The sequence below is a fragment of the Phascolarctos cinereus genome, unplaced genomic scaffold (assembly GCF_003287225.1).
Source record: "Phascolarctos cinereus isolate Bilbo 61053 unplaced genomic scaffold, phaCin_HiC Scaffold_4;HRSCAF=312, whole genome shotgun sequence".
NCBI classification, from domain to species: Eukaryota; Metazoa; Chordata; class Mammalia; order Diprotodontia; family Phascolarctidae; genus Phascolarctos; species Phascolarctos cinereus.
Genome location: NW_027555847.1, coordinates 181,987,026 through 182,009,652, shown reverse-complemented (window position 1 = coordinate 182,009,652; position 22,627 = coordinate 181,987,026). Strand labels below are relative to the sequence as shown.

Sequence of the window (22,627 nt, the reverse complement as noted above, 5' to 3'; positions counted from 1 at the left end):
CTTTACCTATTCTAAGTCCTTCAATCTCTTTTTCTTATTGCTATAGCTAGCACTTCTAGTACAATATTGAATAATAATGATGCTAATAGGTATTCTTGCCTCATTCCTGATCTTACTGGGAAGGCATGTACAGATAATGCTTGCTGATGTTTTTTGATAGTTACTACTTATCATTTTAAGGAAAGTTCCATTTATTCCTGTTTTCCAGTGTTTTTAATAAGAATGAGTGTTGTATTTTGTCATTTTTCTGCATCTATTGAGATGATCATATCAATTTTGTTGATCAATTATGCTAATAGTTTCCTAATTATCATAAAGATCTCTGTGAGTTATTGCTGTAGTATCCTTGCTAGTATTTTACTTTAAAATTTTCATCAATACTCATTATGGAAATTGGTCTATACTTTTCTTCTTCCGTTGTTGCTCTTTCTGCTTTAGGTATCAGCACCACATCTGTGTCATTAAAAAAAAATTGGTGAGACTTCTTCTTTGCCTATTTTTCCAAACAGTTTGTGTAATACTGGGATTAATTGTTCTTTAAATGTTTGTTAGAACTCACTTGTGAATCCAACTGGTCTTGGGAACTTTTTCTTAGGGAGCTCACTGATGGTTTGTTCAATTTCTTTTTCTAAGATGGGTTATTTAAGTATTCTATTTCCTCTTCTATTAATCTGAGCATTTTATATTTCAGTAAATATTCATCTACTTCACTTTGAGTGTGAGATTTATTGGCATATAATTGGGCAAAATAGCTCCTAATAATTGCTTTAATTTCATCTTCATTGATGGTATACTCATCCTTTTCATATTTGATAGTGGTAATTTTTTCCATTCTCTTTTAAAAATCAAATTAAGCAATGGTTTAGCTATTGCATTGGGCTCCCCCCCCCCACAAAACCAGCTCCTAGTTTTATTTATTAGTTTAGTGGTTTTCTTAATTTCAATTTTATTAATCTGTCTTTTGAATTTTAGGATTTCCAATTTGGTGTTTAATTGAGGATTTTTTATTTATTTTTTTCTAGTTTTTTTTTTTTAAATTGCATGCTTAATTCATTGATCTGCTCTTTCTCTATTTTAATGATATAAGTATTCAGAGATACAAATTTTCCCCTAAGTACTGCTTTGGCTGCTTCCCATTAATTCTGGTATGTTGCCTTATTGTTGTCATTGTCTTTAATGAAACTATTGTTTCTAATATTTGCTCTTTGACCCATTCTTTAGGATTAGATTATTTAATTTTCAATTCATTTTTATCTTCATTTCCAAGGCCCTTTATTGAATGTAATTTCATTGCCTTATGGTCTGTAAAGGATACATTTAATATTTCTGCTTTTCTGCATTTTGTTGTGAGATTATTTATGCCTTATACATGGTATTTTTTGTGAAGGTCCCATGTACAACTGAGAAAAAAAGGTATACACCTTTCTATTCCCATTCAATTTTCTCCAAAGGCCTATAATATCTGACTTTTCTAAAATTTTTCTCATATATTTTATGGTTTGATTTATCTGGTTCTGAGAGGAAAAAGTTGAGGTCTCCTGCTGGTATAGTTTTACCATCTATTTTTTCCTCATTTAACTCATTTAGGTTTTCCTTTAAGAATTTGGAAGCTATGCCATTTAGTGTATGTTTAGTATTTATATTACTTCATTGTCTATGGCATCTTTCAGCAAAATGTAGTTTCCCTGCTTATTTCTTTTAATTGGGTCTATTTTTGTTCTTGCTTTCTCTAAGACCATAATTGCTACCTCTGCTTTTTTTTTTACCTCAGCTGAAGCATAATAGATTCTACTCCAGCCCCTTATTTTTACTCTGTATGTGTCACTCTGCTTCAAGTGTGTCTCTTATAAACCACATATTGTTGCATTCTTGTCTCTAATCCATTCAGCTACTATCAATTTCCATTTTATGGATGAGTTCGTCCCATTCACATTTTACAGTCATGACTGCTTTATATTTATTTCCCTCCATCCCATTTCTATTTATCCTTCTATTTCCCTCATTTTACCCCATCCCTCCTCAAAAGTCTATTTTGCTTCTGATAACTTCCTCCTCCAATCTATTCCCCCTTCTATCAGCCCCACCCTCCATCCTCTTCTTCTACTTCTCTGTTGAGTAAGGTAAATTTCTAATTGAGTGTGTATGTTATTCTCTTTGAGCCAATTCTGATGAGAGTAAGGTTCAAGCATTGCCCCTCCCATTTTTCCCTTCCCAGTAAAGCTCTTCCTTTTGTACCTCTTTCATGTAAGATAATTTTCTCTATTTTTGCTCTCCCTTCCCCCTTCTCCTAGTGCATCCCTCCTTCTCACCCCTTAATTTTACTTTTTTGAAATCATCTTATTATAGTCAACTCACACTCATGCCCTCTGCCTATGTATATTCCTTTTAACTGCCCTAACAATTACAAAGTTCTTAGGAGATAGTAGCATCTTCCTATAGGGATGTAAACAATTTAACTTTATTGAATCCTTCATGATTTTTCTTTCATGTTTACCATTTCATACTTCTCTTAAATCTATTTGCAAATCAGATTTTCTATTCAGCTCTGGTCTTTTCATCAGGAATGCTTGAAAGTCCTCTATACTATTAAATTTCCATTTTTTTCTTCTGAAGGATTATATTCAGTTTTTTTTGGGGGGGGTATATTATCTTGGTTGTAATCCTAGCTCCCTTGCTCTTTGGAATATTATATTCTAAGTGCTCTGCTCCTTTAACATGGAAGCTGCTAAATCTTATGTGATCCTGACTGTGGCTCCATGATACTTGAATTGTTTCTTTCCGGCTACTTGCAATATTTTCTCCTTGACCTGGGATCTCTGAAATTTGGCTATAATATTCCTGGAATTTTTATTTTGGGATCTCTTTCAGGAAGTTATTGGTGGATTCTTTCAACTTCTATTTTACTTTCTGCTTCTATGATATCAGGGCAGTCTTCCTTGATAATTTTTTGAAATATGATATCTAGACTCTTCTTTTGATTAGAGCTTTCAGGTAGTCCAATAATTCTTAAACTATCTCTCCTGGATCTGTTTTCTAGATCAATTGTTTTTCCAATGAATCTTACATTTTCTTCTGTTTTTTCATTGTTTTGATTTTTTTTTATTGTTTCTTGATGTCTCATAGGGTCATTAGTTTCTACTTGCTCAATTCTAATTTTTAAGGAATTATTTTCTTCTGTGAGCATTTTTGCCTCTTTTTCCATTAGACCAATTCTACTTTTTAAGGAGTTCTTTTCTTCAGTGCATTTTTGTATCTCTTTTTCCATTTGCCCAATTCTGCTTTTTAAGGAATTCTACTCTTCAGTGCATTTTTGTGCTTCTTCAGCATTTGGCCAATTCTGTTTCTTGAGGTGTTATTTTATTCAGTATTTTTTATGTCTCTTTTACCAAGCTGTTGACTCTCTTTTCATAATTTTCTTGTATCATTCTCATTTCTCTTCCCAATTTTTTCTATGCATCTCTCATTTGATTTTTAAAATCCTTTTTGAGGGGCAGCTAGGTGGTGCAATGGATAGAGCACTGGCCCTGGATTCAGGAGGACCTGAGTTCAAATCCGACCTCAGACACATAACACTTACTAGCTGTGTGACCCTGGGCAAGTCACTCAACCCCACTGCCTAGCCAAAAAATAAAATAAAGTCCTTTTTGAGCTCCCAAGAATTCTTGCTAGGTTTGTGTCTAATTCACATTTTTTTTCCTTTGAGGCTTTGCTTGTAGCTATTTTGACATCACTGTCTTCTTCTGAGTTTGTGTCATGATTTTCCCTGTCACCATAGCAGCTTTTTAAGGTCAGGTTCTTTTTGTTGTTGTTTGCTCATTTTTTCCAGCCTCTTTCTTGACTTTTAACTCTTTGTTAAAGTGGGGCTCTGCTCCCAGAGTAGAGTGGACACTGTCCCAAGCTTCAGGTTTTTCCTGGGGCTGTTTTCAAAGCTAGTTCTGGGATTCTATAAGTTTTCAGTGTTTCCAAGGTGATATGATCAAGGGAGAAGTATGGTCACTGCTCTCCTAGTCATAAGAAGGGAACTTGTTCCCCTGCAGCTGGAAGTGTAGTGTTCTTCTTGGCCCTAGAACTGCTCTCCTTCAACTACAAGCACTACTCCCTTGTGAGTGACCACAAGTACTCTTCTCCACCCTGGAACTGTGGCCAGGGCCCCTGGTCCTGTGTAGCCACAAACATTGGTGTACCTATTCACCATGGAACTGTGACCCAGAACTGCTCATGGGCAATGCAACAGGGTCCTGAGCTCAGCATAAGCAAAGGATCCCCTATAATCTCTTTCTAACCAGTTGTCTGACTCTCTTATTATCTGTGGGCTGAGAGTTCCCAAGTGGCCTCTGTTGCAGCTGCCTCCAAGGTCTGCTGCTGGTATTGCAGCAGCATATGCTGCAGTCTGGGACAACCACCATCACAATGTCACAAACCTTTCCTGCTGACCTCATGAGTTGTCTTGAGCTAGAAAAGTGTCTCTGTCCCCAACCCCCAACCTTTTGTTGGCTCTGCTGTTCCAGAATTTGAGGTATTATTTTAAAGTTATTTGGAGAGGAATATTGGGAAAGTTCAGCTGAGTTCCCACGTCTACCCTGCCATTTTGGCTAGCTTTGAGAATTTTCAATAATAAATGTTTTATTTTAATAAGACAAGACACCTTATCATTATGTATTATATGTGTGACAGTTTCTGGATAGACAAGTGAATCAGTAGAGAAGGTCCTCTGGCTCAGCCACCTCAGTCATCAAATCTATCTCCCTTAGACTTTTTCTTATCCCAACAAAACTGTCATGCATCAAAACCTCATTCTTTGGATAATCTTAAGGCTAGGGTGACAAATGCAATCCTTTCAGTCACTGATCAGCAGCTGATTAAAGTTTTCACAAAGGAAGAATATCCACTAAATATATCAGTATTCTAAAATTTTAAATAATTTACCTCTCAGATGTTTTTTTCTAAGCTTGTAACATTTATATTTTTGAATTAAAGATTAAAACTAAGACTTTTTGGATACCCTGTATAAAGAGAAGCCATGCAGATTCCTAGAGAAAAAAAAGAAAAGCACTAATAGTTACTGAATAACAGCATTAGTGTGAAATAGTGTCTTCTTTCTCTGCTTTCTAATTTTCCATGTACATATCTGGACTATTTATGTTATTTATGCTCAGTTTACTAGTAGCTGTTAACAAATTCTAAATAGGGATAATACCCATTTTGCCAACATGAAAATAACCAGCTCTACTGAGAAGGATATACCCACATTATTGGCTCTATCTTATTGCCAAAATGACATCTCACCACCAGCTGCTTGGAAACAAATTTCATCATTTTTTTCCAAATGCAACTGCTGTATTACTGTTCCATTATCTCACCAAATTTACAGCTTTGCAGATACGGAGATCTGCATTGGTAGAAGGACTGAGATAGTAGCTCTAGACTCTATTTGCAAAAAAAAAAAGGCTATAAGAGATGCCATATAGTCTTGCGGATTAAAAAGAGAGGACCTGTAGGACAGCTTAAATTAAATTCGAATTCAGCCATAGTGATGACTACCGAATCAATTATTTAAGCTTTCTAATTCAGTGTTCTCCTTTGTAATACAGAAATATAAAATTGTTGTGATCTTCTTTTATACGACATTGAAGGAGAAAACATTATAAAACACTTGGAATGTTTAAAGATCTAAAAGAATCAGAAGCTTCTTAGGAAGGATGAGTTTGCTGTTAGGGAACAGAATAAAAAGAAATAGAGATAAACCTATGCCAATTACATATACACTTCTTTAATGCTGCATGGTAATGGGATGGGGGGGTAGGGGAAAAAAGCTGACAACAGCAGAGTGGGAAGATAGGAGCTATTTCTACCATTCTTTTAATTTTCCCTTTTTCTTGCTTCTCTCCCTCATTCTAAAGCCATCCCAAAAGAATGACTACCTTCATGTAGCATCTGGAGCACCATGTAGCTTTGGAAAGGTCCACACAAAAAAGAGGGAGTCTAAGTGTTATATTTACAAACATAAAACTTTTCTAACCTAATGTCTTTATAAAATTATCTTAATGCCGAATTATCTTAATGCCGAAACTTCTTTCTCTATCCCTGGGAATCCCAAATGTTCAAGTTCCATGACTCCCTATATCTCTATCTCTGTATCTATCTGTCTGTCTGTCTCTCTCCTAATAATCTAATCTTGTTTTTTTCCAGGATTTTCCATTCACACTGAGTGTTCTGTAAAATATTCAAATCAATAAATGTTAATTAAGCCCCCACAGTGCACCAAGCAATATGCTAGGAGCTGTGAGAAATACAAAGTTTAAATAAAACACAGCCTCTGCCCTCATGGAGTTTACAGTCTACTAGGGAGATATGACACACAAAATCACCATATTGCAAAATAATACATGATAAGTACATGAAAGGCATTGAAATCCATGAGGGGTTTAAGCACAAAGAAAAGTTATCACCAACCAAGAAGATAAAGACATCCTGTAAGACTGTGGCTCTTAACCTTTTTGGTGTCATAACCCACTTTGGCAGTCTAGTGAATCCCAGATCAGCATAGTATTTTTAAATATATATAAAACATATAACATTAATAAAGTAAACCAATTATGCTGAAATAGTTATCAAACTAAAAGGGGAAAAAAAACAAATTCATGGGGTATGTTCTGGGGACAGCGAATGGTCCAGTCAGGGAATAATATGAAATGAGATTAGAAGGGTTGGATGGTACCATTTTACAGAAGACTAGCCAATGTAAAGTATACCTGTTTCATAAATGGGAGCCACTGACAGTTTTACCAGAAGAGAGGTATGCATAAGGAAGATAAGTCTGGCAACTATAGAAAGAATGGATTGGCAATGGGACAGATTGGAGGCATGATGATCTGTTAGAAAGTTATTCACTGCAAAAAGCCAAGAGACTGGTAACAAAGGGCTGAACTAAGGGAGTAACGGTGGAAATATAAAAAGGGACATATATGAAAGATATTGTGGAGGTGGCATAAATAAACTTGTTAATTGATTGACTATCAGAAGTAACTCAGAGGAAAGAGGCAAAGACAGCATCAAAGTTTGAACACAGGAGATGAAGCAAAGTAGGGATACTACGGCAGATCAGGTTAATGGTAATAATAATGATGAAATAGAACCATGCCATAATTTTATTTTCCCCCTGTAAGCTTTGATTATATTGCCCAACAGTAATATTTCTATTTTCTCAATTTCATAGCAAATAAATCAGTTACCAAAAGACTTTGAATGACTTGCTTGAGGTCACGCAGTGAGTCACTCTCAGTACTTATAATAAGACATTCTTTCTCCCCTTACTGCACTGTATTCAAAATCCACATAGCCTCTTACCTTTTAGTTCCCAAGCAGAAAAGAGTTAGTAGGAAGTGCTGAGAAAAAGCTGTTTATGAATACTTGTGAACTTTCCTTCTAAAACAAAAGTAACCTTTTCAACCATTTCATCTCCTAAACTATTTAGTAGTAGTAGTACCTATACCTAAAATGTGACTCACATAAATCTAGATAAAGCAACATTTTTTCAATTAAAATGTCCAGATAGTGAAACTGATAAAGTTTTTCTGTGGCTTAAATAATCTAGACTACTACTTCAATTGATCACCTCACTTTTCATTTGCTGATGTAATCTAAGTAATGTGGAATAATGCAATGGAAAGTAGTAGCAATTGGGGCAGCTAGGTGTCACAGTGGATAGAGCACCGGCCCTGAAATCAGGAGGACCTGAGTTCAAATCTGGCCTCAGACTAAACACTTGATACACACTAGCTGTGTGACCCTGGACAAGTCACTTAACCCCAATTGCCTAAAAAACAAAAGTGGTAGCAATCTTCCTGCTATAAAAACAGAGATGTTTTATTTTATATTATCAAGCTAGAAATGAGGATTTGGAGGCAGGAGGTCGGGCAAGGAGTCAAATTAAAGGGAGAGTTCAGAAAATTTTTGAGCTAAAGAATTTTTAAAAGGTGAGCAGAACCCAGGGCTACAGTTACAATTATAAAAATAAATGAAATAGATCCTTTATGCCCTCTCATCTCTCCTTTCTTCAATATTTTTACTCTTTTCCTTCTCCCAGGGACCCAACGCCTCATGTTGGGTTTCCTTATTTCTCCTTTTACTCCTTCTCTCAGATTTGATATTAATATTAACCCTCCCCTTTTTAAAGGTATTGACACTTTAACAGGGAACTCCAGAAATGGTCCACTCCTCTGATAGACTTGATGTGCCTATGAGTTTTAATGGGAGGAACTCCCTTCAAAGATAAGTCCAATCAATCTTAAAGAAGATTGTTTATCTATAAGAGGATACTTAGGCACAAGAGGAAGTTTCTCCTTGTGCCCTGGACTGTCTGAGCTGTTTTTACTTTCTTATACTTTCACTAAATAATAATGTGCCAAAGAGAAAAAAAAATCTATTTTAAAGTAGCAGCAATCTTATCGTTAAAGGTATCATTATGCCAAATAATGGAATTTCTAATGGAACTTCAAGTGCTATAGTCCCATTGGTGAAGGAAGTAGTTTGGGGTACATCTTTCAAATTGCATCCAAAGGCAACTATGTAATCCACCTAAAGGTAATGGGAGTCCTGGAAGTTGATATGACCTTCACTTCCTCTTAAAAATGCTTAAATTTCTAACCTCTTATTAAGAGCCAATTTTATGAAGAGGCAGTATCCTACAAAATATGATTTCAGGTTTCTAGAGTTGCTAGGTGGAGCAGTAAAGAATAGAGTGCTGGGCTGAAATCAGAAAGACTCATCTTTCTGAGTTCAAATCTAGCCTCAGACTCTTACCAGCTATGTGACCCTGGGCAAGTCACTTCATCTTGTTTGCCTTAGTTCCTCATCTGTAAAATGAACTAGAGAATGAAATGACAAACCACTCCAGTACCTTTGTCAAGAAAACCCTAAAATGGGCTCATAAAAAGGCAGGCACAGCTGAAAATGACTGAACAACAACAAATTAATTCACCCCTCCAAAAAAAAATCCTATCCCTCATAACTCCTGCTGCCTGAAATTCCAAATTTTGAGGTTAATTTCTTTGTCCTCTATTAAAATGTAAATGCCCCTGGAATATGTAACATGTTAAACATGTATAAATATGTAACATATATGTAATACATATTTACCTCCTTACAAATCAATTTAAACATCCTTTTATGAGTACAGATTTGGACAGAGGGAAAGAAGCTTTATCTGGAAAATGAGGACAAAGTGAAGCAGAGGAAAAGGGATAAGAAATGGGAAAGAAAAAAGAAGCCAAGGCACTAAGAATAAGCTATGTCTGAGTTTTGCTTATGGTGTGTCTAATTCCCAGACTTTAAGATCTGCTTCAGTACAAGGAAGAAAACAAACAGTATCATACTTGATTTTCTGCTTATCTTTAGAATTATTCGTTTCTATAGGGAGAAGAGTAGGAAAGGGGAAGTGTTAAATATCCTACAGGATAAAGGAGGATTGTAAGATTGGGAAAAGATTTAGGATTCAACAAATTCAATTCTGATAAACATCAAATACCTACTACCTACTATTTAGCAAAGGGTTTTGCTAAATTCTGGAGATACAAAGATAAAAAACTAATGCAGTCCTTGCCCTGAAGATGCTTACAATCTAAATGAGACATACGATATCTATGTCCAGACATAAATATAGATATAATATACCACTTTATATATATATATGTACATACATATATGAAAACATGTACAACATATTTTATATATGTAGTACATAAATGTACGTATGTCTATATATGTATATGAATACATTGTACAAATGTGTATGCATACACACACAAATAATAATACAAAGCAAAATAAAAAGCACTGGATTTGGATCAGAGGTACTGGGTTCAAATCACAGTTCTAGTGTGACTTTAGGTCACAATTCACTAGCCTTCAGTTTCATCTTCTGTAAATTGAACAGGTTGGACCAAATGAATTTTAAAGTCCCAGTCACAAACCAAAGATGATCTCTAAGGTCTTGAATGAAAAACCCTATCATCCTAAAGGCAGAAAAAATTATTTTAAGAAAATTGGAACTAAGAGAAATCCCTTTCACTTGGACCATCAGGGAAGACTTTGTGGAGGAGTTAATTCCTGAACTGAACCTTAAAGGACAAGAAGGACACTTCACATATTGGAGGAGAAACAGAAGGAATGTGTAATAGGCAAGACACTGCCCAAGGTGCTGGAAATACGAACTAAAAAAATCCTTCAAACACTTTACATTCTATTGTGGGATACCACAGGTAAAATAGTACAGAAGATACTGAGGAAAGAAAAAGCCCTGACAATTGGGGGCATGAGCAAAGACTTCCCAACAACTAGCATGGGCTTTGGGCTTAAGACACAGTGCGGTTGGATGCCTAGAGGCAGGAAAAGGCATGGCAAGATCAGAAATAATTAGTAATGCAGTTTGATTGAAACATAGAATCTAAAAAGGGGAGTAGAATTACAAAGCTGGAAAGGTAGACTGGTGTAGGACTGTGGTTCCAGTTTAAGGAGTTTATAGTTTATTCAAGAAGCCAAAGCAGGGTGGAGGGAGAAAGAATTGAAGGTTTGGGAGCAGGGTGGTGGGGTGACGTGGTTATATCTGGATGGTAGGAAGATTAACTTTGTCAGTCATAATTAGTTGAAAGAGTATTGGATTTCAGGTCTGAAGTCCTGAGTTCAGACTATATTTTGTATGGACCTTAGGCAAGTCATTTCACTTTGATCATCTTGATTTCCTCTTCAGCAAAAAATGAAAACGTTGGACTGGCATCTCTAAGCTCCTCCCAGTTCTAAATCTATGATCTGATTATCCTAAGGAGGTCAGCAAGCCTCTGGAAACATGGGGCTGATGACTTCAGGGCAGATCAACACACAGTATTCCATGGAAAATGTTTGAGGCACCTGCCTGGTCCTCCAAATGGCACCTACTCATTCAAGATTGTGATCATCTGTCATTCACTTAACCTCACCTGTTTCATATTAATAGCCTGGGGTAGTGAAAAGAATACATGGCTCAGGAAAACAGTCACCTTGTTCTGAGACTAATCGAACAGCAATCTCCTATATTAGTTTACTGGCATGTCCATAACTGAAATCCATTCCCTTCTGCATTTTTGCCTACTGACATCCTCTCTTCCTCTAAAGCTTACCTCAGGCATTAGCTAGATAGTTCAGTAGTAGAAATGGATCTGGAATCAGGCAGACCCAATTGGTGTGACAGTTCATTTTGCTGGACTGCTTTTTTCCACCTTTCTTTTTTTTTAATTATTTGTTATAAAAGATATTTCACTCAAGTCCAGTCAACAAGCATTTATTAAGCAGCTACTAGGGCCAGGCACTGGGTAAAGCACTAGAGATACAAAGAAAGGCAAAAAACAGTCCCTCCTCTACAGGACCTTACAGTATAATGGGAAAGAAACATGCAAATAACTACGTACAAAATAGCTGTACAAAATAAAATGGAGATAATCGTAAAAGGAAGAACTAAGATTGAGGAAGAATATAGTACCTGGAAACAGGCAGACCTGAGTTCAAATCCAACCTGTATGATACCAGCTGTATGATCTGGACAAGTCACTTAATCTTTGGTTATCTCAGTTTCCTTATCTTTAAAATGGAGATAATAATAGCACCTACCTGTCTGGGTTGTGGTGAGGATGAAATGAAATATTTGTAAAGCTCTTTGCAGACCATAAAATACTATATAAACACTAGCTATTATTATTATTTACATCCTCCTTGACACCTTCCCAAATCCCTCTGCCTCTTCCCCATCTCCATCTGAAAGGACCACTCCTTCCTTGGATTTTCTTTGGTCACTCTGGATCTCTCCTTTGCCTTCATCACATTCGGTCTTTTATCATGCTTCTTTGTGTACTGTGTATTTGTTTTATCTCAAAACCCCCACTCTAGGCTGTGAACTCCTTGAGACTAGGAACTATGTCAATAGTGCTGGATCTAGAGTTAAGAAACCCAGATTCAGATTCCAGAAATGTCACTTACTAATTGTATCACCTTCAGCAAATTACTCAACCATCATTAGCTTCATATTCTTCTTCCAGTAAAACAAAGATAATAACACTGACACCATCCCCATCTTCACTCTTGCTATGAGGAATGGAGAGACCATAGGATTGGATCAGTGATTTCACTGATACAATGTAATTCCCCAAGAGGAAATTGCCTCTACTAATAAAGGTAAGCACCTTCTCTTCAAGTCAGTTGTCTAGACTGGCAACTTCTACCCTTCCACCAGTGCCATATGCATCTTCTTGAAATTCATAGTCTTAGAGAACTGCCTAGAGCACTGAGAGGTTAAGGAACATGCCTTGGAACACAAGGATATGAAGAAAGGGCTCACAGGAATTTGTCCTATAACCTCAAAGGGATATAAAATGTGTTATTATTACTGTACTTGATTTATGTGAGGAATTTAATAAATGCTTGTTGAGTGGAACCACTGAAGAAAACCATGAAGGTTCCTTCAACTCTGAAAGTCTCTGAAACCAATTAGTATCAGAGCTGGAAAGGACATAAGAGTTAGTCCAACTCCACTTCATTTTACAGATGAGACTGAAAAAGTGATTGACTTGCCTAATGCCGCAAAGGTAATAAGAAGAACCTGTGAATGAAACAAGTTCTTAGACTCCAAATCTAGAACTCTTTTCACTGTTCTATTCTACCTGTCCTGTAGAGAGGTGGGGAAGCTTTTAATAGGAAAAGGGAATGGAGGAGAGGGGAAAGAGGAAGGAAGAAGGGAAGAGGGGAGTGGAGGGGATGAAACTGAATTGAATTGACCCTAGAGGTCCCTTCCAATTCTGAGGTTCTGTGATTCTACAAATGTCCTGCAGAGGGTGCGAGGCGACTACAGGTGGAGCGTCCATCCAGGCTGCGGGAAGGGGAGGGCAGCTCCCACTCGGACTTGAGAGGCCAGGTCTTTCTCCCCATCCCCCGGGGTTAGCGGGTTAGGGGGAAAGGGTCCCTACCAGCGATACATCAGGACCGGCTTCGAGTACTTCACGTGGCGGGAGCGGAGGGTGAGGGAACCTTTGCGCTCCAGGACGTCTGTGGGTCCCAGCTCCAAGTACCCGCGGCTGATGGGGGTCGCCATGGCTTGTTTTGGTCAGAGGCGAGACCTGACCAGGGTGTTCTTTCGTTCCCCACCTCTCCTCTTCATAGACTAGCTAGGGAACCCCTTGTTCTCAGAGCAGCGTCTCTTCGTCTCCACGGCAACTAGGGAGGGGAAGAGAAGTGGGTTGTTGTGAGGATCCAGGAACTGGAGTGTGCCCAGGACGCACAGAATTACATGTCCCTAAGGACCACGCAGCAGATGGGCCACTGGGGGAAAAGGTTAGGGCAGGAGCTTTGCACACCCAGGAAGGCTGGCTAAGGGAGATGAGAAAATTTGTTTTGAGAAGGGTCCAGTTAAGGAAGAAATGGAAAGGATACCACATTAACAGAGCCTGCCTCTGACATATACTAGCTGTGTGGTCATAGGCAAATCACTTAGTCACCATTAGATTATAAGGTCCTTGAGGGCAGGAACTGTCTTTTGCCTTTTGTTGCATCCCCAGCGTTTAGCACTTTGCCAAGCACATAGTTGGCTTTTGATAAATGTTTACTGAATTGAACTAAGTTTTAATAATAATAATAATAATAATAATAATAATAACAAACATTTATATAGCACACAGGGCAAGCATTCACATGGTGGCCATAGGAAGCAATACGAGGACCCTTTCAAGGTCTCTCTTAAGAACTTTGGGATTGTTTGTGGGATTGTTAGCTATGTAACTAGCACAGGACCGCTCAGCATAGCATGCCCACCTCAGAGAAGGTTCTAACTCTCTGAGCAAAATAGAATTTAAATAGCTCATAAGAAATGCAAGATGCGAAAATTTAGAGAATCCACCCAAATGTTCACATGGAATATCTGTACTCTACCTGTGGTAGAACATTCCACGCTTGTATCACTCTGATCAGCCATATTTGGACACACTGAAACTGGACTCTACCATAGTGATGTCATTTTGGTCGTCTTTGAGAATGACGTCCACTGTGCTAAGCGCTTCATGATTATTATTTCATTTAATCTTCACAACAACCCTAGGAAGTAGATGGCTATTATTATCCCCATTTTACAGATGAGAAAACCATGGCAAACAGAGGTCAAATGATTTGTCCAGCTCACCTAACTAGAAAGTGTCTGAGTCAAATTTGAACTCTTCATCCTTCTTCCCAGTTTAATGCTCTATCTATCCACTGTGCCATCACACCACTCTCAAGACTACTGGTTATGGAAGAAATGAAAAAAAAAATGCACCTCTCTCCTTTCATTTCAGAGGTGGGGAACCATGGATATGAAACATTGCATTGCTGTCAGACTCATTTGATGTGTTCACCTTTTTTTTCTTTTTTTTTTTGTTAGAAAAGATGGCTCACTTAAGTCAACTAGCATTTATTAAGTATCTGATATGTACTAGACATTGTACTAAGTCTGGGGATACAAAAGTAAATAATAACAGTCCCTGCTCTCAGGAAAGAAATTCACAATCAAATGGAGAAGACAATATTCAAACAATTATGTATAAACAAGATATGCAGGATAAAGTGGAGATAATCTCATAGGGAAGGCACTAAGATTGAGGAGGATTGGGAAACTCTTCTTGCTGAAGGTAGGATTTTAGTTGAGATTTGAAGGAAGCCAGGGATATAAGTAAGTTGAAATACTACTCAAGGGCAAAGGGGGATATATAAAGAAATGAAAGTGATATTAAAACAGCAGATTAGATAATCATCAAGTTTTTAAAAAGACTAGTTTGCAGATTTACATCATTGAAAGGAGTTTCCACACTGAGAGTTGCAATAAATTATGAAATCAAAGGTCAGGCTTCCCATCCCAACTGGAACCTTACCACAAAATAAAGGAGCAAATTGGTTTGTATTCTCCTTTTGTGGGAGTTGGTCCATCTTGTCTAATATACTGAGAGGGAGGTGTGCTTTACTTCAAATATAAAATGTGGCTGGACTAAAACAGGGGTTCTTAACCATTTTTGTGTCATGGACCCCTTTGGCCATCTGGAGAAGTCTCTGAACCCCTTCTCAGAAGCAATACATAGCATTACAAAGGAAACTAACTGTACTGAAATACAGTTATCAAAATACATGAAAAACAAATTCATGGACCTCACATTAAGAATCCCTACATTGGAAGATTTCTAAGCATCCAGCTCTAAATCCTACAACCTAAAAAAAAATGATAGAATTAGTTTTATGAGTTCTAAAACCTAGCACTATGATCGTATGATTATCCTCTAATATCCTATAATATACTGTGAGGAATACAAAGGAATCTGAAGACATAAGACTTCCTGAGAAGCAGTTTGTAATTTATTTGATCTCTTTACCAGAGCCATTAGGTGTTCACAGGACACCAAACTTACCCATGAAATGAGATTTTATGGAAAATAAATGGGTCAAAAGGGAGTACTGCTACTCCTCTTCTCCCCCCCCCCCAGAAATGTCTGTAAGACTAATGTGGAAATGCTGGCAAACTACTGTAGAATGTTATAGAATCACTGCTGCACACTCCCCTGGACTACAGCCAAGCTGCTTGGCCAAAGCACCTGTGTAGCTTCTATAAGATTTTTCAGCATCCTACTATAGTAAGAAAAGCACTAGACTTGGATTCAGAGAGCACGGGTTCAGGTCCAGGCTCAGATCCTGTTAGTTGTGTGTGACCGAGTGTCATACCACTCCGCCTCAGCTTCAGAGAGCTATCACTCTTCAGAGAGCTGTTACAAAGCAATTCATAAAACTTGAAGCATTATACAAATGTGTTATATGTGTGTGTGTGTCTGTGTGTGTGTATTTTATAAATGTGAAGTGTTGTCTTGATTATTATTCTTCAGTACAAAACAGGATTTGTGATTTCATTGATTATGAGTGCTCCTTCCAACCTATGTGTGCATATCACAACCTATCCATTCATTAGCTTCCTATGCTTTGGGACTCTTGTCCTGCATTTCCATAAATCCTGCAAAGTACCAGAGGCCTTCCTGAGGGATTTTTATGTAGACACCAGCAAGGCATATGTCATTGATTTATTATCCCATGGTTTTGTTACATGACCAATCCACCTCCTTTTCTGATCATACATCTCTTAAATGATATCTTTTGTGCCATTTCTTACATATAAATTATCACTGGCAAATATGCTGCAACCCACTTAAGCCTTCCATATATCTCTCCATTGCCACATGGGCCACCTCCAATTTTGGATTGTTGGAGGTTGTGGCATTCCATTATTCATAGCTAAATAACATGAGCAGAATAATACTGTGTTAAAAAGTGGATTTTTGCTTCTGGGAGAAGTTTAGGATTATTAAAAGTACTGCATAACTTCCCAGATGTAATTTAGCCTGTTCTCCCTCTCCCCCATCCAATTTGTTATTATTATAAAATTTAAAACATTACTCAATTAGCCAGCACATATGCACTAATAAGCTCTTAGGGCCTAACCACCTGAATGAAGTTTCTAACTTTTGTGGTCAAACTGTAGGCAATGCATTGCAAACTGAGTGGCTTGCATCAACCCAGTTTTGTGAAAGTACATTCTCTTTCATTAAAACTGCTGAAATGGAAGGTAAGAATCATCTGTGAGCTTGCTGAACTAAAACCAGGAGTTCCACTTGTAATGTTCCTATAACAGAATAAACCTCACAATTCTTGATAATTCAGACTGCTAAATAATGGAATTTTTACTGACTTAATTAACCATAACTGATCAATAACTAGCACTAGGTCTACAACCATGCACTTTTGTACAAAGTTGATTAAACTGTTTATGAGACTGCTTTTGTGAAGTCAACACATTTTGAATAATCAACAGGCTATATATACTTCATTCTCAACAATTAAATTGATGTGATTGATACAAAAGGAATTTCTGATTGCCTCCTGAACAAACACTGGCATGTATGCTGTATAGGGCATAATCCATATTAATGACCTGAAGCATGGGGCTCAGAGACTTTTAAATTGGTAGTGTGTTGAGACCACCTCAATCTTTGGGAGAGCCAACTGTTAAATTTTCATTGTAATCATTTACATCTTGTAGCAAATGCTACAAATCAGGTCTTGATTTATTATTTTTCTGATTGTCTTAGACTTAAGAAAGTGATGGAGAAAATGTTAATAATGAAGATTTAACTTAAAAGTGTGTCATGTGTATATTGGGCTCCCCCACCCACCCAGACGGTGGTTAAACATTTACCTATACACTTCTGTATTTAGTTCTACCTACTACTGTGACAGGTAGCCATATGCCCCATATAATATGTTTCACCTTTCTGCATTCTCATTATGTCCACACAGTAAACAAATAAGGGATGCCAAAAGGATCATATATGGCATGGCCTTGAAAACCACAAGCTAGACATCACTGGAGAAAATGTTCTTGCTCTTTTTATTTCTCAGAAGCCTTCTTCCCACTTCCTTACTTTAAAAAAAAATGAACAAATAAGGAGGTTGCTTGGTCTTCTCTTTCCTTTCCTCATTTGATTCATCTTGAAAATTAAGGTTGGGGGCAGCTACTTGGCACAGTGGATAGAGCACCACCCTCGAGTCAGGAGGGCTTGAGTTCAAATTCAATCTCAGACACTTGACACTTACTAGCTGTGTGACCCTGGGCAAGTTACTTAACCCTATTGCCTAGCAAGAAAGAAAGAAAAGGGAAAATTAAGGTTGGCTAAATGTGGTAGACTTGGGTTCTTCTAATTTGCTACATAATATAAACTCCATTTTAAGAACATCTATCTTTTTTTAATCCTAACATAAAACGATAAGTTAAGGAGATATCTTTTCACTTTAAAAAAAGTCTTTAGGAGCAGCTAGGTGGTGGAGCACTAACCCTGGAGTCAGGAGGATCTAAGTTCAAATTTGGATTTAGACACTTGACACTTACTAGCTGTGTGACCCTGGGCAAGTCTCTTAACCCCTATTGCCTTGCAAAAACAAACAAAAAACAAAGAAAAGTCTTTACCAGTTACAATTCCAAAGTCTGCATCAAGAAGCATGGTAGGAATCCCCCTTCTAACAAAGAGGTGATGCAGCTCTGGGTGCAGATTGAAATGTATATTTTTTAGACACAGACAACGAGGGACTTTGTTTTTCTTGAATACACATGCCTTCTTTTTTTTTGTTAACAAAGGTTCTCCCCCTCACCACCTGCACTCCTATAATCAGAGGGAAGAAAGAGAGAGAGAAAATTGATTTTTGTTAATTGAAAAAAAAATTAAGTTTGAAAAAAGGAGTACAATTTTCACAGAAGATTCACTATAGAATTCTCTTAAGTAATGGAATGCTCTATTGCACTTTAAATGATTCAATTTTCAAAAATTGTCTTATGTGAAACTATTTAAGAGCACATCTACCATATAAAGGAATGTATGCTAGTATTTACATTTAGTGATATTGCTACCTTGATAACCACATGCAGGAGGACATATTATCTGAAAGCATTAACATTGCACATTGTTACCCATAGAAGAAAATTATAGAGCTGTTCACAGTTCTTTTTTTCTTGCAGTAATGAATAGGGAGACATAAGGTATCATTAAAAGAATAAAGTTGTATTTAGCAAAAGTATACATATTCCATAGTATAGAATATTGCCAGCATTCAATAATGCTAAATTCCTATTATACACACACCATATACACATGATTTTTTGCCTATATTTAAATGATGCAGAAATAATACATAATCTGCTTAGTCTTTTCCCAGATACCCACAAGGATATGGCATACACTATACACAATATACAATACATAATGACTACAGAAAACAATAGCAACAAAACACATTTGAGTTCATCTTAAACTAAATCGACATTGTTATGTTGTTTGTCAATGTCCTTTTTTGTTATTCACTTTCCTTTTAATTTCAATTAATGTTCTCAGCGTCTCCCAAATGCCTTGGTAACAGCTTTGAGCTTAGATGGAGAAGATTAAATCTCTAAAGCCCTGAAGCTTTAATGTAAGAGACAAAGTATAACTATGCTTTAAGTTTTTCTTTTGCCAAGCATAGTTTACATTGCTAGTGATTTTTTCATCTGGTTCCAGTATTTTATCTTCATTCTTTCTTAAGTTTTTGGACCAGACCTGTAACATCTTTGGCAAAGGAATTCCTGATGAGTAACTTCCCCTCCCAATGCAGACCGATACCACCTCTGCAATTTAAGCGTTTTAGAGAGTTGTCTGGGTCAATAGGGGCATCTGGGTTGCACAGTGGATAGAGCACAAGACCTGAAGTCAGGAACACTCATCTTTGTAAGTTCAAATTCAGCCTCAGACACTTACTAGCTGTGTAACCCTAGGCAAGTTACTTAACCCTGCTTGCCTCAGTTTCCTCATCTGGAAAATGAGCTGGAGAAGGAAATGGCAAACCACTCCAGTATTTTTGCCAGGAAAACCCCAAATAGGGTCACAAAGAATCGGACATGACTGAACAACAACAACAACAAAATAAAGACCTCTCTCTAGTGATGGTCTAGTGAAAAATCCATTCCACTTTCGTACATCTCCAGTTGTTGGGAATATTTTCCAAGCATCAAATCAAAGCTTGTTCCTCTACAACTTAAACCTTTCACTCCTAGTTTTTTTAATCAGTGGCCAAGCAAAATAATTTGTAATCCCTCTTCTACATGAAAGGCCTTTCGGATACTTGACGACTGATTATTCTTTTCTCCAGGTTAACCCCAGTTCCTTCAGTAAGGCCTTGTAGGATGTGATTTTTGTGTCCCCTCAATGTTCGGGTCACCCTCTTCTGGATTCGCTACAGCTTCTCCATGTGCATCCTAAAATGTGGTACTTTTGCTGTGATCTTTTTTTTATTATTATTAGTTTTCAACATTCGCTTTTAAAAGATTTTGAGTTGCCAAATTTTTCTCCCTCCCTCTTTCCTCCCCCCTCCCTAAGACACCAAGCAATCTGATATAGGTCATACATGTACAATTGTATTAATCATATTTAGTCATGTTGTGAAAGAATCAGAACAAAAGGGAAAAACCATGAGAAAGAAAAAGGAAAAAAATAAACAAAAAAAAGTGAAAATAATATTATAGCTGTGGTCTTACCAAAGAAGATCTCATACAGTATAAATTCCCTCTTCCTAGCTATTAGCAACTTACATTTTTTAAAGTGCTTTAAGGGAAAAAACAAGTTCACTGACCTAAGGTTAAGAGCCCCTGCTAAAGTTTTCAAGGCATTTGAGGCAGTTTAGGTAGTGCAGTAGGGAGAGTGCTTCATGTGGAATAAAGAGATCTGAGTTCAAATCTGACCTCAGGCACTGCAGGCAAGTCATTTAACTTCAGTCTGCCTCAGTTTCCTCAACTATAAAAAGTGGATAATAATAGAATCTACCTCCCAGAGCTGTTGGATCATTTGTAAAGCACTTAGCACAGTGCCTGGCATTTTGGTGGTGTTTAATAAATGCTTACTCTCTTTTCTACTTCATGTTTTTATTAATGTGGCCTATGAGCCCATCATCTTTCTTGGCTGCCAGGTCACACTCTTGATTCATACTGAGTTTCTTATCCACTAAAACTCCCAGGCCTATCTCATATGAATTATTTGTTGTCTAGTCCAATAGCTGGACTCCAATCCAATCCAATAGTTGCACAATCAATTTGCTTCATCCAAGTTTAGCATTTTACATTTATACCTATCACATTTCATATTATCAGATTCAGCCCTTAATTCCGGCTTGTCACAATCTTTTGGGATGTTGACTTTCTGTCACTTGTTAGGCATCCCTCCCAGCTTTGTATCATCTGTAGATCTGATAAGAATGCCACCTCTATTTTCATCCAAGTCATTGATAAAAATATTGAATGCAATAAGCCTTACAATATTTTATATATCTGTGTCTTCAGCATTCATCAGAATTTAAAATAATGTCTTGTGCTTATATATCATTTTTATGGGCTTCAAATTTTTCATAATGGCAGTTTTCCAGAGGAGATTGAGGCACTGACCTAAGGTGATTTCCTCAAAGTTACAAATAAAGTCAAGACCCTAATATGGTAGTCAAAGTCTTCCAATTACAACAGATTAACATTTCCCTGTAGATAGAATTTGTCCATCAGCACATATTATCTCAGCTAAAAACGCAAATGGACAATGAACTGGGCCCAGAACAGAAGGAAAAAAGAGCTGGCCAGATTTCCTTTGAGAAATTATATTGTGCTTTTAGTGACCCCAAACTCCTCCCTGAAAAAGGCCATTCTTTGTATAACAAATATTCATCTTTTGATGCTATAAGGCTATAAATTATGAAATAGACTAGCATAGTCTCTGAAGGATTAAAATTGCAAGTCACCCAAAGGGAAATGGAGAGGTTGATGATGGCAGTTGAGTAGGGGTAGGCTACAAACATATTACTAACAAACAATCAAACACAAAATGTGACTTAAAAGGTATCACCAAAGTGATGTGCGACCATAAGAGGAAGTGAGCTAGTCACATAATGGGGACCAGGAATGACAAATGGATGGCTTCAGTGCTCCCCCACTATCCATAGATTATCAAAGATCTTGAGGGAGGCTCTCTGGGGAGGGTTTCCAGAAGGATATGGACAAGAGTCACATAACATGACAAGGTATCCACGGGCTGCACTACTGGATGTATTCCCATACTGATGAGGTCACAAATCCATTGAAGTTTGAAAGCATTTTTCTGGTGATTCTGTGTGGCTATGAATTGTGGGAAATGACACTGTAGCAAATATTTGGGCACTAAACTTACCAACGTACACAGAAAATGTATATAAAGGTATCGGAAAAATTTACAAGAAATAAAATAATTATTAAATCCTGCAAAAAATAAATGGGTAGAATGAGCACTTATTAAGTGCCTAGTATATGCCAGGTACTTTACAAATATCTCAGCTGATCCTTACAACAACCCTGGAAGGTTGGTACTATTATTACCCCCACTTTACATATACGGAAACTGAGGTAAATAGAGATTATGTGTCTTGCTCACCATTACAGAGCTAGTGTCTGACACCAGACTTGAACTCCAGTCTCCCTGACTCTTTTTTTTTTATTAAAGGGGCCATCCCTTGACTCACTTCTTAAAGAGGCCTATTCACTGAATGGGCATTGCCTCACTCAAAGTGAGAACCTTGAAAAGACCTTAGCTTAAAAGAGCCAGGGTCTCCCATTGCATCCTGAACTATCTGCAGATGTCCTGATGAATATCTGGCCCCTGGACCCAGATGGCTCTGGAGGAGAAAGTGAGGCTAGTGACCTTGCACAGCCCTCCTCACTCAAAACAAAGTCAATTGCAAGTCATGTCATCATCTCCTTGATGTCATGGTCCTCTTCGAGAGCGAAGGACAAACACAATCTATTCACTGGGCCACCTAGCTACCTCAGTCAATTTATCAAAACAACACAGCAAAGATGGCAATACTATCCAAGTTAATTATAGATTTAATGTAATGCCATGCAAAATACCAAAGGCTGACTTCAAAAAATTAAATAAAATATTAACAAATTCTTATAGAAGAACAAATAGATGAAAATATCAAGGGGAATTATGGGGGAAAGAAGGAAGGA

The 22,627-nt window shown here is 37.3% G+C and overlaps 1 protein-coding gene across 1 annotated transcript in view; it reads right to left on the bottom strand.

The window, feature by feature from the left end:
* The window catches only part of CFAP95 (cilia and flagella associated protein 95), a 113,417-nt gene that overhangs the window by 61,062 nt on the left and 29,728 nt on the right, over positions 1 to 22,627 (bottom strand). The window contains exons 2-4 of the mRNA XM_021001800.2: positions 18,047 to 18,239; positions 13,948 to 14,109; positions 12,990 to 13,236 (exon numbers count right to left, since the gene is read on the bottom strand). Coding sequence (XP_020857459.1) covers positions 12,990 to 13,114 — 125 coding nt within the window. The 5' untranslated portion in view covers positions 13,115 to 13,236; positions 13,948 to 14,109; positions 18,047 to 18,239. The remainder of the gene's footprint in view (positions 1 to 12,989; positions 13,237 to 13,947; positions 14,110 to 18,046; positions 18,240 to 22,627) is intronic.